We start from the raw sequence: 15,627 nt of genomic DNA, 5'->3' as shown, positions 1-15,627 counted from the left end.
AAGTGTTCTGTGTAACTGGAACAGTGTTTCCAAGAAGTGTGGTGAACAGATTAAAAGAAGCGGAGCAGCAGCACAAAATGTCTTGATGCACTTCACAAGGAGTTAGCTTTTAATACAACTGAAAATCTGCAGTTTGATCAAGAAAAACCACAATTTTTCATCATTATAATGGCTATTGTTGAAGTTAATGAAATGGAACCAGGTTGTTAATTAGGTACCAGTCTGGCCTTATTCATTGCCGTTTGCTAATTAAGGGCAAACCCAACATGACTGATTAAGTATTAGAATTACAATCCAAGAAGTCTGTATCCTTGTGGAACTAATTTCACATTGGCCTTACCAGTTTCTCTCAGGTTACAGTATTGAAATACAACTTCTGAGACCATTTAGAGGTGTTGGCTACTGGTATTAATGTTCTTTTATAGCTAACAAGTGATGTTCACTTCTCCTCAGTAGTTTTCCATGCTTTCTAAAGGTTCCTAAGCATTAATAGTTAAAGTCCTGTCAGAAGAGATAGTCTGTAGATACATACTAGCTACAACTTTTCAGTACACAGTATCCTAAAACTAATATTTCTGGAGAGTAGTAAGTCTGTTTAACTACAGTGAAATTTAAAACCAGTGCTATTTCCTTTCTAAATGTTAGTTGAAGCAGTGAGCCCTTTAGTCCAGCTAGAAGTTATATTCGTGAGTTACTTTGGAGTACTTAAAATGTTTCCCTTATTGCACCATCTTGAAGGTAGTTGCCTGGATGCAAGTTACCTAAAAACCAAAAAACTTCTGTTTGTTACTTGAACTCTCTGGCTGATGTTTCCCATTAGTGCGCTGGGAGCGATCCTTGGGTGCCATTGTCAGAGGAAAGAATCAGCCAATGACGCCTGAAGCAGTGAGAGATAAATGGGAGAAAGTGTGTGACTTTGATAACGCCAGCAAACCCAGAACCATCCAAGGTAAGGGAGACTTCTGAGAGTTGGGGCTGTTCAGCTTGGGGAAGTGAATGTTCTAGGGAGACCTTATTGTAGCCTTTCAGTACTTTACGGAGGCCTGTGAGAAGTATGGGAAAGGTGGAACAGATGTACCCTGCTGCATAGGACAAGGGGTAATTGTTTTAAACTAAAAGAGGATCAATTTACATTGACATAAGAGGGAAGATTTTTACAATGAGGGTGCTGAAATACTGATATAAGTTGCCCAGAGAGGTGGTGGATGCCCCATGCCTGGAAATATTCAAGGTCTGGTCAGACAGGGCTCTCAGCAAACTGATTTATTTGAAGATGTCCCTACTCAGGGGAGTTGCGGGGGGGTTGAGCTAGCTGATATGTAATGGTCCCTTCCAACCCAAACTATGCTTTGATTCTTGGTGGATAGCTTGAGTAAGCAAAGCTTAGAAGAGAATGCTTTCTTTCAAACATTTGCTGAAACTTCGAAATCTACAGAACTAGTGAATTTTTTTGTAAATGTGTTGCATTAATAATTTGCTGCTTCATTATGGTCAGATCTTTCTAAAGAAACTTTTGTGTTCTTGCCTGTAGAATTAAGACATGATTTATGTTAAGAGTTTCTAGAGAAGTGACATCACTGTTATTGTAAGCACTAGAGTCAGACTAATGGCAATGTTTTATTTGATTGTACCTGCATGCAGACAGAATAGAGTAATAGAATGTATTTTTCTTTCAGCCCTGGAATCTTGGTTTTTGGTGAACATTTCACTCTGGTTAAGTCTTGGAATATATCACTGCAAAGAAGTTCTTACTGTGCCTTATGTTCTTGGGTCACATCACTCCCTTGGCTGGTGACCAAAATGATTTTCTCTTTCAATGCTTTGTTTACTTTTCTTGTTCCTTGCCAGCATTTAAGAATGTAGGGCAGGAGGGAAAAAGGCATCCTTATGTACAATGCCAGCTGAATTTCCAAGATATTTAAATGCACAGTAGATGTTTAAGCTGTTGTTTCAGAAATCCATTAGGACATTTTGTTAAAAACCTTAGGGGATATGTTTTCAGATGCCTGTACCAAAACCGTAATGGGAGACACCTTGTCCTTTCCGTCACATCTTGGCACGCTGGGGAATGTAACCATCCAAACAGTATTTCTAGGTCACCTTACTGATCTTTGGTTTACAGATACCCTGTTTCCAAATGCATGCAAGTTTATACGTGTTTTCTGTTCTGCTATGGAATGGTATTTATAACACCATAATTCCAGCTTTATCACTTCTGATCTGTTCTACAACCTGTCACATGTACTATGTTATTTTTAGGGGTTGCTAGCAGAAAAGTGTTGTAGATGGGGATTTCTTTTCGAAGTTGCTTCAGCATTAGATACAGTATTTCACAACTGCCAGTTGATGCTATGAGGAGAAAAAAGCTGAAGAAGATTTTGAACTTCTGAAGTAAAAGTGCTCACAATACAACATGGCAGGTTTTTACAGTCAGGAAATTATAAATGTTGCATTGGCATGAATCTTCCATGCCTTAGCTTCTGTTTTGGTATGAACTTAGCCGAGATAGAGTTTTTTCCTTCCAGTACTGTCATGCCACAGATACTGAATAAAAACTTGTGCATTAATTGTTGTATTGTCTATTTGTGAGAATCAGCATAAGGGTTGAGGACAATTCTTAAGTTGGCTGAATAGAATTTTTAGTTCTATTGGAATTTTTTTCTACTGTCAAATTCTCCACTTTATTGCTTGGAGGTATTTGACTGTGAAATAAATGAAACTAATTAGAATACTTGCATTCAAAATTGAAAGGTACAATAGCTAACATCTGCAAGTTAAAACTTCCTGCAGATTTCCTTAATTTGAGTAATTTGATGTTGTGGAAGAGCATTTGTGTACTAAGAAAAAAAAACCAAAAAAGTAATTAGATAAAGTATTTGATTATAATGTAGTAGAAAACCCTGTAATTGGAGATGCTAATCTTGTTTTAGTAATACTGATAAGAGAGGCTTGACTTTATAACTTTGTATTCTGTACATAAGCAGAAAGACCAAATTAAGTGTGGTGCAGAAACTTCTGGATGTGTGGTGCAGGTTGCAGTAGGCCACAGTTGCACCATGCACTGTGTGTTGGTGTCTTTTCTCCTTGCCTCCACAGTGTACTACTTGCTCTTGTGTCTTTGTTTGATTCTTCCTCTCATGAAAAGGGAATGAGATTGTGTTGTGGTAGAGGCAGAGGACAGCCATCCCTGTCTTGCAGACTGCGTACTGTACACAGCATTCTGTAGTATCTATGGCACAAGTTAGTGTGTTGTTCTCTTACTTAGGGAAGCAGAATTTATATTGTGTCTATGACCCACATGAGGCACTCCGTCTCAAGTTTCTCTTCAGTTGTGAAGATGTGAGTCAGTTTCAGCTAAATCTAGTATTCTATAGGTCTGTAATTGGCTCTTAGAAATTTATGTGCATTTTTAATTCTCTTAGAAGCTATTTACAGAAAACAGCTCATTGTCTGACTTCTGGCACATCTTAAAAGCTTATGTCAGACATAAAGTAAATAAATGTATAGCATATCAAAGGTGTGTGTGTATATGTATGCACACTTTGTGTGTATATAAAGACAGATTTTGCATAAGAGGAGAAGTGTTCCAGCTTCAGTGTCAGCTTTCCTTATATGTATTTACAGAAGGTTTAAACACTTGTGCTGTTTCCTCCATTGTTAAGGGATATGGTTCATATGCAATGTCCCCATATTGGAAAATGAATCTTTTGGAAACAGACGGCCTTTGTTGTGACTATTTTCAACCTTTATTCTCCAGCTTAATCTTTTCTTCCTGTCTGCTAATGATTTGCTGTATAATAGCAGGCCATTCTGAGGTGGTGAACATTTAAGGTTTTAGAGTTCACTGATAGTAGAGCCATTTAAAAAATACCCCTATACCAATAATAAAATCATTGCATTAATTAAAACGTTTCCTATTGGGTTTGTTTCTGCCCAAATTATACCCTTTGGTATAATTGTATATTTATTTGGTCTTAAAAAGAACCTTACTCAGTATGTGGAGTCATGTATTAAAAAATTACTAATTGTCATAGTTAAGTCTACTGCTGAAGCATTAATTTCAGACATCCTTGTGTGTTTACTGAAAACTCATGTACCACTCTGTGCTTTCCTCCTCAACCTTGCGCTACTCAAAATTAATGCGAAGACATCCTTATCAATGTCCAAACATCACTTATCGGTGACTTTTAATGTTTCGTCTTTCTTTTTGGGTAGTCTGATATTGCATTAGTAGCTCATAACAATGTATTTGATCATAACCGTAAGTCCAACTTCTTATGCCAAGCAGCAGAAGTGCAGGGGAGACTGAAACAAATTAATGTGTTGGGACATTACACTTGCATGCTGCTGCCATAGTCCCTGGAAGATGTAAAGAATATGTTAGCACTGGGGTTCTTACCTGCAAAAGTTATGTAACTTAGTAATTCAGGGAGGGGTAAAAGAGAAATTAACATTTTTTCCCCATCTCTTTATTAAAAAAATAAAAACTGACAGTAACTCCCCATCCCCCATAGCAGTTTTGCTACCTGTATTTGATGGTATCTAATAGCTTGTTCAAGCATTTTCAGGTAACCCAAAGGAGTAGGATCTTAAAAGTAGCTTTGTTATCAAAATATGAAAACCACCTTGAAGCATAAAGAAACATAAGGAATAGCGTACACTTTTTGCTGATACCTCTCCAAAAGTTTGGGCCTGGAGCCACCAACATATCTCACACAGTTGATGTCTGTTATAGATATAAAAAATAAACCCAAGAGTACTTAAAAGAATATTCCATATTTGAAAATCAATAAATGCTTCACGAAATGATTCTGGTATGATCCAGTTCACGTGCTTTTGCTGATTACAAATTTAACAGTAGGCCAAGGTCTTAAAAAAAACCAAAACAATTTTATGAGGCCTTCGACAACATACATTTCAAAAGTTAGAAAAGTTGGGAATTACCAGCCTAGCAGCCTTACCTCTGTGTGTGGGAGGATCATGGAGAACAGGGAGCTGATTTGAGACAGCCAGTGGAGATTCACCAAGGGCAAATCCTGTCTGACCAACCCAATGGCCTTCTGTGATGGAATGACTCCATCAGTGAGTAAGGGAAGGGCTATGAATGTCATTTGTCTGAACTGGTGTAAGGCCTTTGACACAGCCCCCCTTAACATGTCTAAATTACAGAGACGCAGATGTGGTGGAGAAGGTGTTTGTTGGATGGTCAATGTCTCAATGTCCACATGGAGATCAGTAATGAATAGTGTCCCTTAGGGGCCTGTATTGTGAACAGTACCATGTAAGAGGTACTGTTGATGAAGGTGATTGAGTGAAGGGGATTGAGTGCACCCTCTTCAAACTTGATGAGGGTGCACTGGGCTGGAGTGGTACGGTGACACACCTGAGGGATGGGATGTCATCCAGAGGGACCTGGACAAGCTTGAGGAGTGAGCCCATGGGAACCTCATGAGCTTCAACAATGCTAAGTACAAGGTGTTGCACCTAGGTTAGGGCAAGCCCCAGTATCTATGTAGGATGAAAGCATCAGAAACATCCCTATGGAGAAAGACTTGGAGATCCTGGTGGATGAAAAGTTGGACAAAAGCTGGCAATGTGCACCTGCAGCCCAGGTCAGTTGTATCCTGGAGAAGGATACACAGGAAGGACGTAGACCAGCTGGAGCAAGGCTAGAGGAGGGCCACAAAAATGATCAAAGTCATGGGATTCCTCTCCTAAAAGGAAAGGTGGAGAGAGTTGGGTTTGCTCAGTCTAGAGAAGAGAAGGCTTCAGTGACACCTTTTTGTAGTCTTTCACTACTTAACTTTTTTGGCAGGGCCTGTTGCAATAGGATGAGATTTAATGGCTTTAAACCAAGAGAGGGTTGTTTTAGATTAACTATAAGGAAGAAGCTTTTTACAATGAGGATGGTTAAACACTGGAAGAATTTTCCTAGATAGGTAGTAGATGCCCCATCCTGTATACATTCAAGGTCAGGTATGATGGGGCTCTGATCTAGTTGAAGATTTATCTGATCATTGCAAGGGAGTTGGACTAGCTGACCTTTAAGGGTCCATTCCAACCCACACTGTTCTATGATTCTGTGATCTAAGTATTCAGCCAGACACTAACCAGCTAACCAATTTTATAGTCCAGTCGTGTTATACATTCTGGAAGAAATGACTCCTTGAAGAGGAGATTGTACTGTTCTGCACCATTATTAATGTACGGCTTGCCTTTGTACTGTTGGTCTTAATTATGACATTTTGTCAAAAATACATGCTTTTAATCTTTGGGTCTGACCATGAAAAGTGATCTTTATATTCCTGCATGTAAATGGTTTGTGATCATGCTAAGTTGAGGAAACATTCAGGTTTGCTTGGAGGTCAAACCTATATTTTCCTGTGAAGATTTTAAAGCAATGTGAAACCTTCCTGTGATTCGTGCAGAAAAAGTAGGAACAGTCTGTTACTTTTGCCAATAGCTTTGTATTGCTTTTCTTTTATTCATTTAATGAATGAACAAAGGAATAAAGAGATTACCTTTTAAAAGGTTCTTATAAATTACAAGTCTCGTTTTGCACATTTTCACATTATGTAAATGTCATAACCTCATGCCATATTGTGACAGAGCTTGTATCCAAAGAGGAAACTTGTCTTTGACAGAAGAGGTGACAACATATGTTTGTTTCCTAGATGTTCCTTTTCTTCCTAAGATTCAGGCCACAAATAAGATGTTATGATGATTCTGTCAGTGAGATTGGTAAGCAAGAGATAGTTTAGGAAAACAGGATTCTGCAAGAGGGCATGCAGTTACCTTGTAGGGTGTTTAGAGTAGTGCTGTGTGATAGAGCAACATGGTGGTGTTAATCCAAGCAGCAATGCAAGTCAGTATGGGCACCGGGGTTTGGAAGTGGAGGGCAGTAACTCTGGGTTAAGGTAGTTAAATAATGATTTTGCACTTTTCTGATTTAAACACATTTTTATTTTTCTGTGCAAGATTCTCACTACCTTTAGCTTGATTCTTTCTTATGTCTAATACTGATTTTTGCCATACTAAGCTCCAAGGAACAAGCCGTTCTTGATGGCCTGTGTTTTCCATAGCTGAATTCAGCCATGCATCATCTCATTTATAATTTTGTCATTATTCAGTCTCAGACTTACTTGCTTTTCTATCTATCTGTCTGATCCAGGAAAGAGGGTAACAGTCAGGAGATTTAGACCTATGACTTGTATTGCAAATAATTTTCATTGTAAGAAAATCAGTAGTAATTTTCAGATATTTGCTTCTCAGACAGTTGAAACGTATAGTGCTCATTATCTTCTCCTTAACACATTGAAATAGGTGTCATGGTTGAGTGGTGGGTGCAGAACTGATGGAACCTGTGTGGAAATCACTTATCCTCTCCTTTTGTGTGGATGCTTGTGAAATGCAGCACTGTGCTCAATTTGCAGATGTATATTTACTGTGCTTAAAACTGAACTGAGAAATACCAGTCTATGTCTCATTTACTTGTGTGTGTGTTGTGTGTCTGTAACTGGAGTGTGTCATGCATGATTATCTAAAAGTGAGTTTTTTTCAATTCCTTTGTCTAGAGTCTATAAGTGTGTTGAGTGATGCTCTAAGTCAGATAGAGTCTCAAGGGAATGTGTCTATGAATGCAACAAGATCAGTGGTCTCTTCATCTGTTGACACGGTAAGTACATCTGTCTACCAGATGCACTCAAAGCTGGGTGGAAACCTTGAGCAGAGAGACTTGTGTTGCTGGCCAGCTTGTACTCTGGATTGCTGTCTGCAAAAAGAAAGGGGAGGTTTAAAGTGAAGCAAGGAGGCAGAATAAAAAACATCTCCAGACTCCAGTCTCTGTTTTTCCTATTGATGATTGGAAAATGTATGGCTGAATAGACTGGATAATGCAGAATCTAACTGCATGTAAGTTCTGTTAAGCCTCTTTAATTAGGGTATTGTTCAGAAAAGCAGGAGGGCTTGGGTGTTGCTGGGCAGTGTCGTTTTGCTTTGGCTCCTTCTCTATAGATAATTTTTCCTCATTTCAGTCTTACTATGGTGTTAAGTATTTCATTTGTGGTTTGTTTTAGAAAAAATCTTAGGCACTGCTGGGAGTGCAGCTGTATGAAGTTACACCATTTATTCTTGAAATAGATTGCTTGAAGCAAAGTATAATGCCTTGCATTTGGGTTGCTTGTATTGCAATGAATACATTAATATTTTATGGTATACTCATAATTTACGCCTACATGTTACTGTAAAGAAAATGCTCAAATGTCAAGTTTGTGTGATAGAGAATTATAGAAAGAATGCAAGTTCAATATTAACTATTTTCAATTTTTATTTTACACTGTCTTCTAATTTCCAGACAGGCATTGTTGGCCGTGAATTGGCTACCAACGTGTATACATATACTCACTTGGAGCCTATTCTGTATGCACTTGGTGTGGGAATGTCAACTAAGGATCCAGACCACCTAAAATTTCTCTTTGAAGGAAATGAAGAGTTCTGCTGTTTACCCAGCTTTGGAGTCATTCCTGCTCAAACTTCAATGTTTGATGGTGTTCCTTCTCTTCCAGGGCTAAATATTGATCTTGCAAAGGTATGGTAGAGTTAAGTAGCTAATTTTGGTTGTGTGTCATGTAACTGAAAGGTGTCTTCAGTTAGTATTTTTGTAATATTGTTAAGTTCCTTTTGTTCTAGAAGAGAAAAATCTAGTGTTTTGAATTCTTACATCCAAAGAATTAATTTACTTCTCTTGTATAATGTGTCTTCCTATGATGAGATGTATCATGAATTTGATACTCAATTTTAATTTGTGTTCACTACACTTTTTTTTAAACCACAAAAGCTTAAAGCTTTATTTGAAAATAATCTGGGGATGAAGTTAGAAAAACAGAAGAATAAAACTTGGTTGTTTTTTAAATTTGTTTGCTCTGAACATTTTCTAAAATAGCTGTGTATTGACTTGGGGGAGAAAGTAATCTATTCATTGTTGTTACAGCACTGTCTTTCTTTATATAGATGCTGCATGGTGAGCAGTATCTGGAGCTTTATAAACCATTACCAACCTCAGGTCAGTCCTTCTGTATTGCTGATTTGTTTTTCACTATGACAACAGTTCCTGTAGCCATATTGTAAATAGAAATAGGGAAGCTTTGTTTCAAACTGTATTACTGCATATAATTTTTACAAGGAGTGTGGGAGAAGAGAGGCAACCTGTTATATTCTTGAAGGAGTTCTGAAACTATGTTTTTGAGATCAAGTGTTGCTTTCCTACAGGACACTTAGTAAAGTATGCTTAATCTTTGATACAATAGGCAAATATACTACATGTCTATGTATTATTCATCTGATACTAATTACCAGAACTGTTAAATATTTCTGTAAGGTGGTATCATAAAACTTCTGGGGTGTTTACCTAATTCTTCAATGTTGATTGTGTCAGTGTGCCTGTAAGAGGATAAGATTTAAATTATGTATGTAAAGAACAAATCGACATCTTAATGAGGTGGCAAAAAACAATTACTTTTGTTCCTGTCACAATTCTCAAGGTATTAGTTACTGCAGTAGCAAATTCTTTTCAGAGATGGCTGAGTTTTCCCAGATTACAGCCCCTGAGAGTTGCTTGTTAGACTCATTCAAGATATGCATATGTCTGGATTTCTTCATTAGTAGTTTTTAAAAATCTTTTGAGAGTGTAGCAGACAAAAAAAATTGCAAGCTATAAATAAATGGCAGAATTTCTTGTTGAAACAAAAAAGAGGTATCTGAAAGTTACACTTACTTCGAAGAAGTCTGATAATTAGTAATGGATTGCCAGGATTTCATAAAGCTTTTTATTTTTACATTCTGTAGGCTGATTTATAAATACATGGTGTCTCTAAAGCAATAACTTCTAGTGACAAACTTCAGAAACCCCTGTGCCCAGGCTCTGAGCTGAGCTTCTCTTCTGTAAGACTGTGGTTGTCTCAGCCCTCTTGAAACCTGTGGACAATTTTTAAATGATTGGAGCTATCTTTGAAGTTAGCAATGTGTTTGAGTCTGAAAAGGGAAGTGTTTCGCTCCAAATACATGAACTATAGCAAAATTCTATTGAAAAAAAAAACCCTAAAACTTAAAAAAAATACCTGAAGCAAAACAATACTCAGATCTTCAAACCAAGATTTGCAAAGATTCCCAGACACTGTTGTTATAGTTATGATGATTATGATTACTATGACTATTACAATGATTATGATGTTGATAATAATAATGAAAAAAATAATAACAGCAACAATAATGGTAGTAGTAAGATAGTTAGTAACGAAGTGTAAAGAGTGATCTGTGGGCTTCATTCCTGAAGCAAAACCTTACAGTCTTACAGTGTGTCCATGTTCTTTTTTTCTTGCAGGACAATTAACTTCAGTTTCAACTGTTGCTGATATTCTTGACAAAGGATCAGGCGCAGTCTTGCTGATAGATGGTAAAACAGTTTATGGCTTTTGAAGGGGGTGCAGTAAAATTTATTAGGCTTCATTTTTTAACTAGCTGTGCCAATAACTGCCAGCCCTTCCACGGGGGCTAAATAAGACTTTTAGCTTATTAAATCTTAGTGAGATGTGGCTCTGTAATTGTTCTTGGGCAGTTAAAATACTGAAATAAGAACACTTTCTTCCTGTGTAGATAGAATAATGCACCATGCAAAATGATCAAAGTGTAATTGTTCTTGGGTAGTGAGCATACTGAAGTAAGAACACTTTCTTCCTGTGTAGGTAGAATAACGCAGTATGCAAACTGATCAAAGTTCTTAATAATGTTAATACTTTTTCCTGCCTGAAGGCGGCCAGTTTATATTCCGCCACCCCACAGTAAGGGGTGTGTGTCTGCATGTTTGCATGTGTTTTGTGGGCAGTTTTGCAAAGGTTAATCATATCTGTATGTTGTGTAGATTGATCTGCAAAGTATCGATCTTCAAGAGCATGTCCTGCATTCCTTTTTTATGTCTACATTATTTTATTCTAAACAAAACCCATATCTTTCCTCTTCTATCCAAGTTAGAGGATCAGAATGTCTCCGGAAGTTGATAACTTGCAGTTTTCAGAATCTTAACTGTCATTAGATGTGATTATGCCAAGGTCCTTTGGGAAAACCAGACAGCAAGAGTAGGCTAACAGGCAGTGAATCTCTAAACACTGTTGACTTTTTATTCCTTCAGTGGTCAAATAAAATTGTAAAAGGTTTTTACTGACCGTTCCTCAGAGCTGTGTTGTGGTTTCATACTGGGCTAATATGAAGCCTGTCTATTCCTGCAAAATGCAAAAGTTCTTTTTGTGAGCAGAGTCTCGGTGGTTTTTAAATTTCTTCTGGAACTGGAAATGAGCATTATTAACACAAAGTGCTGTGAATTCCAGTCTAAAGTGTAAGGGAGTGAAATAGATATGACCTGGAAATAGGAAGCTGAATTTTAATTCAGTGTAAGAAGTATGACTTGTTCAAAAGAAGGAACAGGACCTTAAACTCTGGAACTCTTCTCATACAAGACACTAATACCACTTTTTGTATGAGTTCATAATCTACTTTACACACTGGGTACTCTCAATAGCTTTTAATGCATCATATTTTATAGTACAGTTCTGTATTTAAATAAATTGTTAATGCAGTCTTGAGATGCAAAAATAAATCTAATTTCAGCACTGTGTTGTCAGATATTTTTAGCACCTTGAATGTTGTCACCATTTTGATAGTTCATTTTTTAATTTTAATGCTTTTATGTAGTTAAAGTTCATGATATTATTTGGAACAGATCATTAGTCTTCCCTGCTCAGGAAGTGACTTGCAACAATGCAGTGTGAGTGTGACCATTGCCTTCTCAGTTGTTAAAATGAGCTTTGTCATGTTTCCAGCTGAACTTGTCTCTTGTAACAACATATGCTAGCTGTATGAAAAAGGAGATTGAAGACAATATATGACCTTCCTCTTTTTTGTCTTTCAGTGAATACCTATTGTGGAAAGGAGCTGGTGTGTTTTAATCAGTTCTCTTTGTTTTTTGTTGGAGCTGGAGGATTTGGTGGAAAAAGAACATCAGAAAAGGCCAAGGTAAATCCACACATGTCCGTATTTAACAAAAAGCACCAAACACATAAAGATTTCTGTCAGCAGTGCAAGAAAAATACTTGCTATATGAACTAGGAAGTATAAACCAGCATTTAAGCAGTGTGGCTGTGCAAACTCAGATGGAATTTAAATACTTCTGTTCTCTGCAGAGCCTTAGTGAAAATGTACTGTTCAGGGCTTGGTTTCGTTTTGAGAGTTAGGGAGAAAAGTGAATTGCTAAACATTAAACAGATGAGAAACTCCTACATCGAAATACTTGAAATGGTAGAATATCCTAATGGCAAGCAGTATTAGGGTTGAGCTTGCAGTTTCTAGAAAAGATCTCTAGGTGTAGCTCTTTCTAAATCTATGTGTTTGCATGGAAGATGTTTGGAAAGCACGAAGAGGGAAAGAGAAGCAGCATTATAGTTTAGAGCTGAACTTCTTTGATTTCAGAGAGTTAGCAAGTAACAATGTCATATGAACACAGAGTGTGTATGTCAAAATGCTTGAAGTAGCTGTTAGGGTACTTGACATTGTCCCCTTCAATCCTGTGTTTGAGGGCAGTGTCAGCAGTGACTGCATGCTGTTATTGTGAACTAGAGCCCTGAGGCACTACAGTAATAATCAGTTGAATAGAGGGTATGTTAAGCTCAGTATTTTTGAACATTTATAATGAAATACCAAGGTTTCATACATCTGAAATACTGTAGGTGATGTTCTTTGGGATTTTTGCATGTAAACTCACAAGTTTTTTTTATTTAAATCTGTGTCAATTATATCAAAGTTTGACCATATATAACTGTACAAATCAGGTCCTGAAATGCCTGCTGCTTCAAAGAGCCTCTGTGTAGTATAAAAAATTTCACAGAAAATTATTGCAGACAGTATATAGAGGTCTTTGAAGGAACCCTTAATTCTTCCTGTAATCAGATTTTATAAGCAGTGCATGTAACAAAACCCTTTTGAGAGTTGGGGAGAAAAATGAATTGATAAACGTTAAAGAGATGAGGTATTCCTACATGGAGATATTTGAAATGGTTCAAGGCTAACCTGTAATGGTGACGTCAGTGAATCCAGTGTAGTGCTTTCGCACTTTTTAGTTAAACTTTTCACTTTAGGCAACTGCAGTTTCTTCACTCTATTTAGTGAAGTATGAGAATGTTACATACATTATTTTACATTTAAAAATACGAAGAATACTGTTTCAGGCAGCTCCTTCCTGTGATAGAAAAAATCCCCCAGGTGTAGTCTCATTAAGACAACACAATGATACAGCAATTTCAACAGCAATTTCAACAGAGGCATCCGCATGCAAGAGACCAGTTTCAAATGCTGAATTTTCCTGCTTTTTCCTTGCAAACCTTACCATTAAAAAGAGTTTCATGCTCCTCTGTGCAAGAAGAAATGCCAAGCTGATGAGACATATGTTACAGTGTGTCTTTTTGGCACTTTACACTTCTATTGTATTTGAAAACTGTATTGCAAGTCAAGAGGAACAAATTTCCAAGGTGAGGTCTCTGATGAGCAACATGGTGTTTAAGTCATGTGTCTCTTCTTGAGTTGAGGGTTTCTTGATCTGCAGGTATAGGGGTTTCATTGATTATTCATATATTGTCTAGTTTTAATGGCTCAGTAGGTCAAGCTGAGTTTCTTTAAACCAGCTGGGACTAGATTGGCAAGCCATGCTTGTTTTGAAAGCATGTTTAGGTAATATTCTTGTTATCAAGTGGCTTGTGTAGGTGATTCTCTGAAGTGACAAGAGGAGTGCTGTTATTCAGTCTTCCACCCAGGAGGTGGTGGTCTTGCTCTGCTGTTAATATACAGGGAAGAGCCTTTTTTTTTTTTATTAGACATGAAACTACACAGCACTTGGTTTCTTTTGATTTCTCATTTCTTTGGTAAAGACCTTATGCAAATTAAGATAAGTAAAATTACTACAGGTGAGAATCAGTTTGCTTCCTTTAATTTTGGAGCTTATGCCTGTTTCTTTCTGGGCTTTTTTGTTTGTTTTGAAAACTCGAGTAGAGGAGGAAAAAAGATTTCAGCTACGTTAATAGCTTGAGTTGGTTATTATGGTTTCCTTTATGTTTGTCATGATCTAGGATGTTCTCTGTCAGTCTGTTGGTAAAATTTATATCTTCAAAACTGAACTGTGAAGCTGTAGATTGCACAAGGAACAGCTTTTAGGCAGTAATGTGGGGTTTAATATGTAGTATGTAATTAGAAAAAAAAAAGTAAAAGAAAAGTGTGTAAAACAAAAAGAAGCTGGAACCTCTTAAAGGGGAAAAGTAATGCAACATAGTCCGTGGGTGAGGTAGTAAATAATTTTGTTCTTAACTGTGCCTTTAAAAGTAGTATTTTAAAAGCTTCATTTTTCTTTCTGTGTTCGAAAGCATTTTAATTTTCTGGGAGACAACTGTTTTTTCTAAGTGAATAATTCTTGCTTGAGTTGTTTTGGATAATTTGGAAGAAATGTTATCAAACTTATCAGGTGTATCGTGTAATTGTAGGCAGGATCTGATGCCTCAGGATCACTATCTTTGTAAGGCTAACCTTGATAAGAGACCTTTTCTGGATGAAATATCTTTTTCTATTTTCCCATAAATGTAGAAAGGATAGGAGGAACTTTAACAAATTGCTAAATATTGTTTCTTTTTATACATAACTGGTATAATCTGGCATTAGGTATGGATAAAAGATTTATGCTGTGAAATATTAATAATATTGTTACTTTTGCTTTAGTTAACTGCAAATCCACCCAAGAGACCTCCTGATGCTGTAATTTCTGATGTCACAACAACTGATCAGGTAAAGCTTTGTATGCTTTAGGTGTGGAAATATTTGTTTTGTTTGGAGAAAGGAGTGTTAAATGATGTTAATTAATAGTTCAGGTTTTCTGGTATACCTGAGGTATTTATATTTTTTTTTAGTTATGTTTTTGTGTGTATAGATGTGTGTGTATGTATTTATAAAGCTAAAATTTCTTCTAGCATATGACTATGTTCAGTGTACTGTGTAAAACACTCTTTTCTTAAGACTGATGAAATTTTATAATAGTTTATCACAAATTTTGCATAGGAGAAGATCAGTGTTTGTATTCTGTTTTATTTTTGAAAAAAAAAGGTTCAGGCTTCCTGAAATTTGTGCAAAAAAGAAAACAAATCCAAAAAACTTCTTTTGACTCACAGTTTTGAAAAAGTTAAATTTGTGTAGTAGGAGGAGTCAAGGGAAACTTGAAATACTGACAGAGACCTGTCCAGGTATATTTCTATTTGTCCACATTCCCACTGGTTCACAGGCATCTGCTTTCCGCCAGGCAGAAACCTGTGCAAGAAAATATGACCTCTCTCAAGGTAAACATGCAGGTGTCAGACAAACAAGAAAGGAAAGTGTGGAGCTACCAACATTGGGACACTGAGTGGTGTTTTGAAAAGCAACTTAGTCATAGCAGGTGGCTCTTTCTGGTTATATTTGGAGTAATTAAGTCTCATCCAGCTTATTCCTGTGCTTGAAGTCCAAGTTAGCCCTACTTCAGCTGGGAAAGAGAGCCAAGATCAGCATTTC

General features: G+C 36.9%; 1 protein-coding gene across 3 annotated transcripts in view; it reads left to right on the top strand.

Moving 5' to 3' along the window:
- HSD17B4 (hydroxysteroid 17-beta dehydrogenase 4) overlaps positions 1 to 15,627 on the top strand; it is a 64,454-nt gene that overhangs the window by 15,095 nt on the left and 33,732 nt on the right. For all 3 annotated transcript variants that reach the window (XM_069001093.1, XM_069001096.1, XM_069001095.1), the window contains exons 11-17: positions 821 to 949; positions 7,575 to 7,675; positions 8,354 to 8,587; positions 9,010 to 9,061; positions 10,379 to 10,450; positions 11,960 to 12,063; positions 14,806 to 14,871. In XM_069001093.1, the coding sequence (XP_068857194.1) occupies positions 821 to 949; positions 7,575 to 7,675; positions 8,354 to 8,587; positions 9,010 to 9,061; positions 10,379 to 10,450; positions 11,960 to 12,063; positions 14,806 to 14,871 (758 nt within the window). The remainder of the gene's footprint in view (positions 1 to 820; positions 950 to 7,574; positions 7,676 to 8,353; positions 8,588 to 9,009; positions 9,062 to 10,378; positions 10,451 to 11,959; positions 12,064 to 14,805; positions 14,872 to 15,627) is intronic.

This window comes from Aphelocoma coerulescens (assembly GCF_041296385.1).
Source record: "Aphelocoma coerulescens isolate FSJ_1873_10779 chromosome Z unlocalized genomic scaffold, UR_Acoe_1.0 ChrZ, whole genome shotgun sequence".
NCBI classification, from domain to species: Eukaryota; Metazoa; Chordata; class Aves; order Passeriformes; family Corvidae; genus Aphelocoma; species Aphelocoma coerulescens.
Note: the sequence above shows the minus strand (reverse complement) of the source record. Positions and strands in the feature narration are given on the sequence as shown.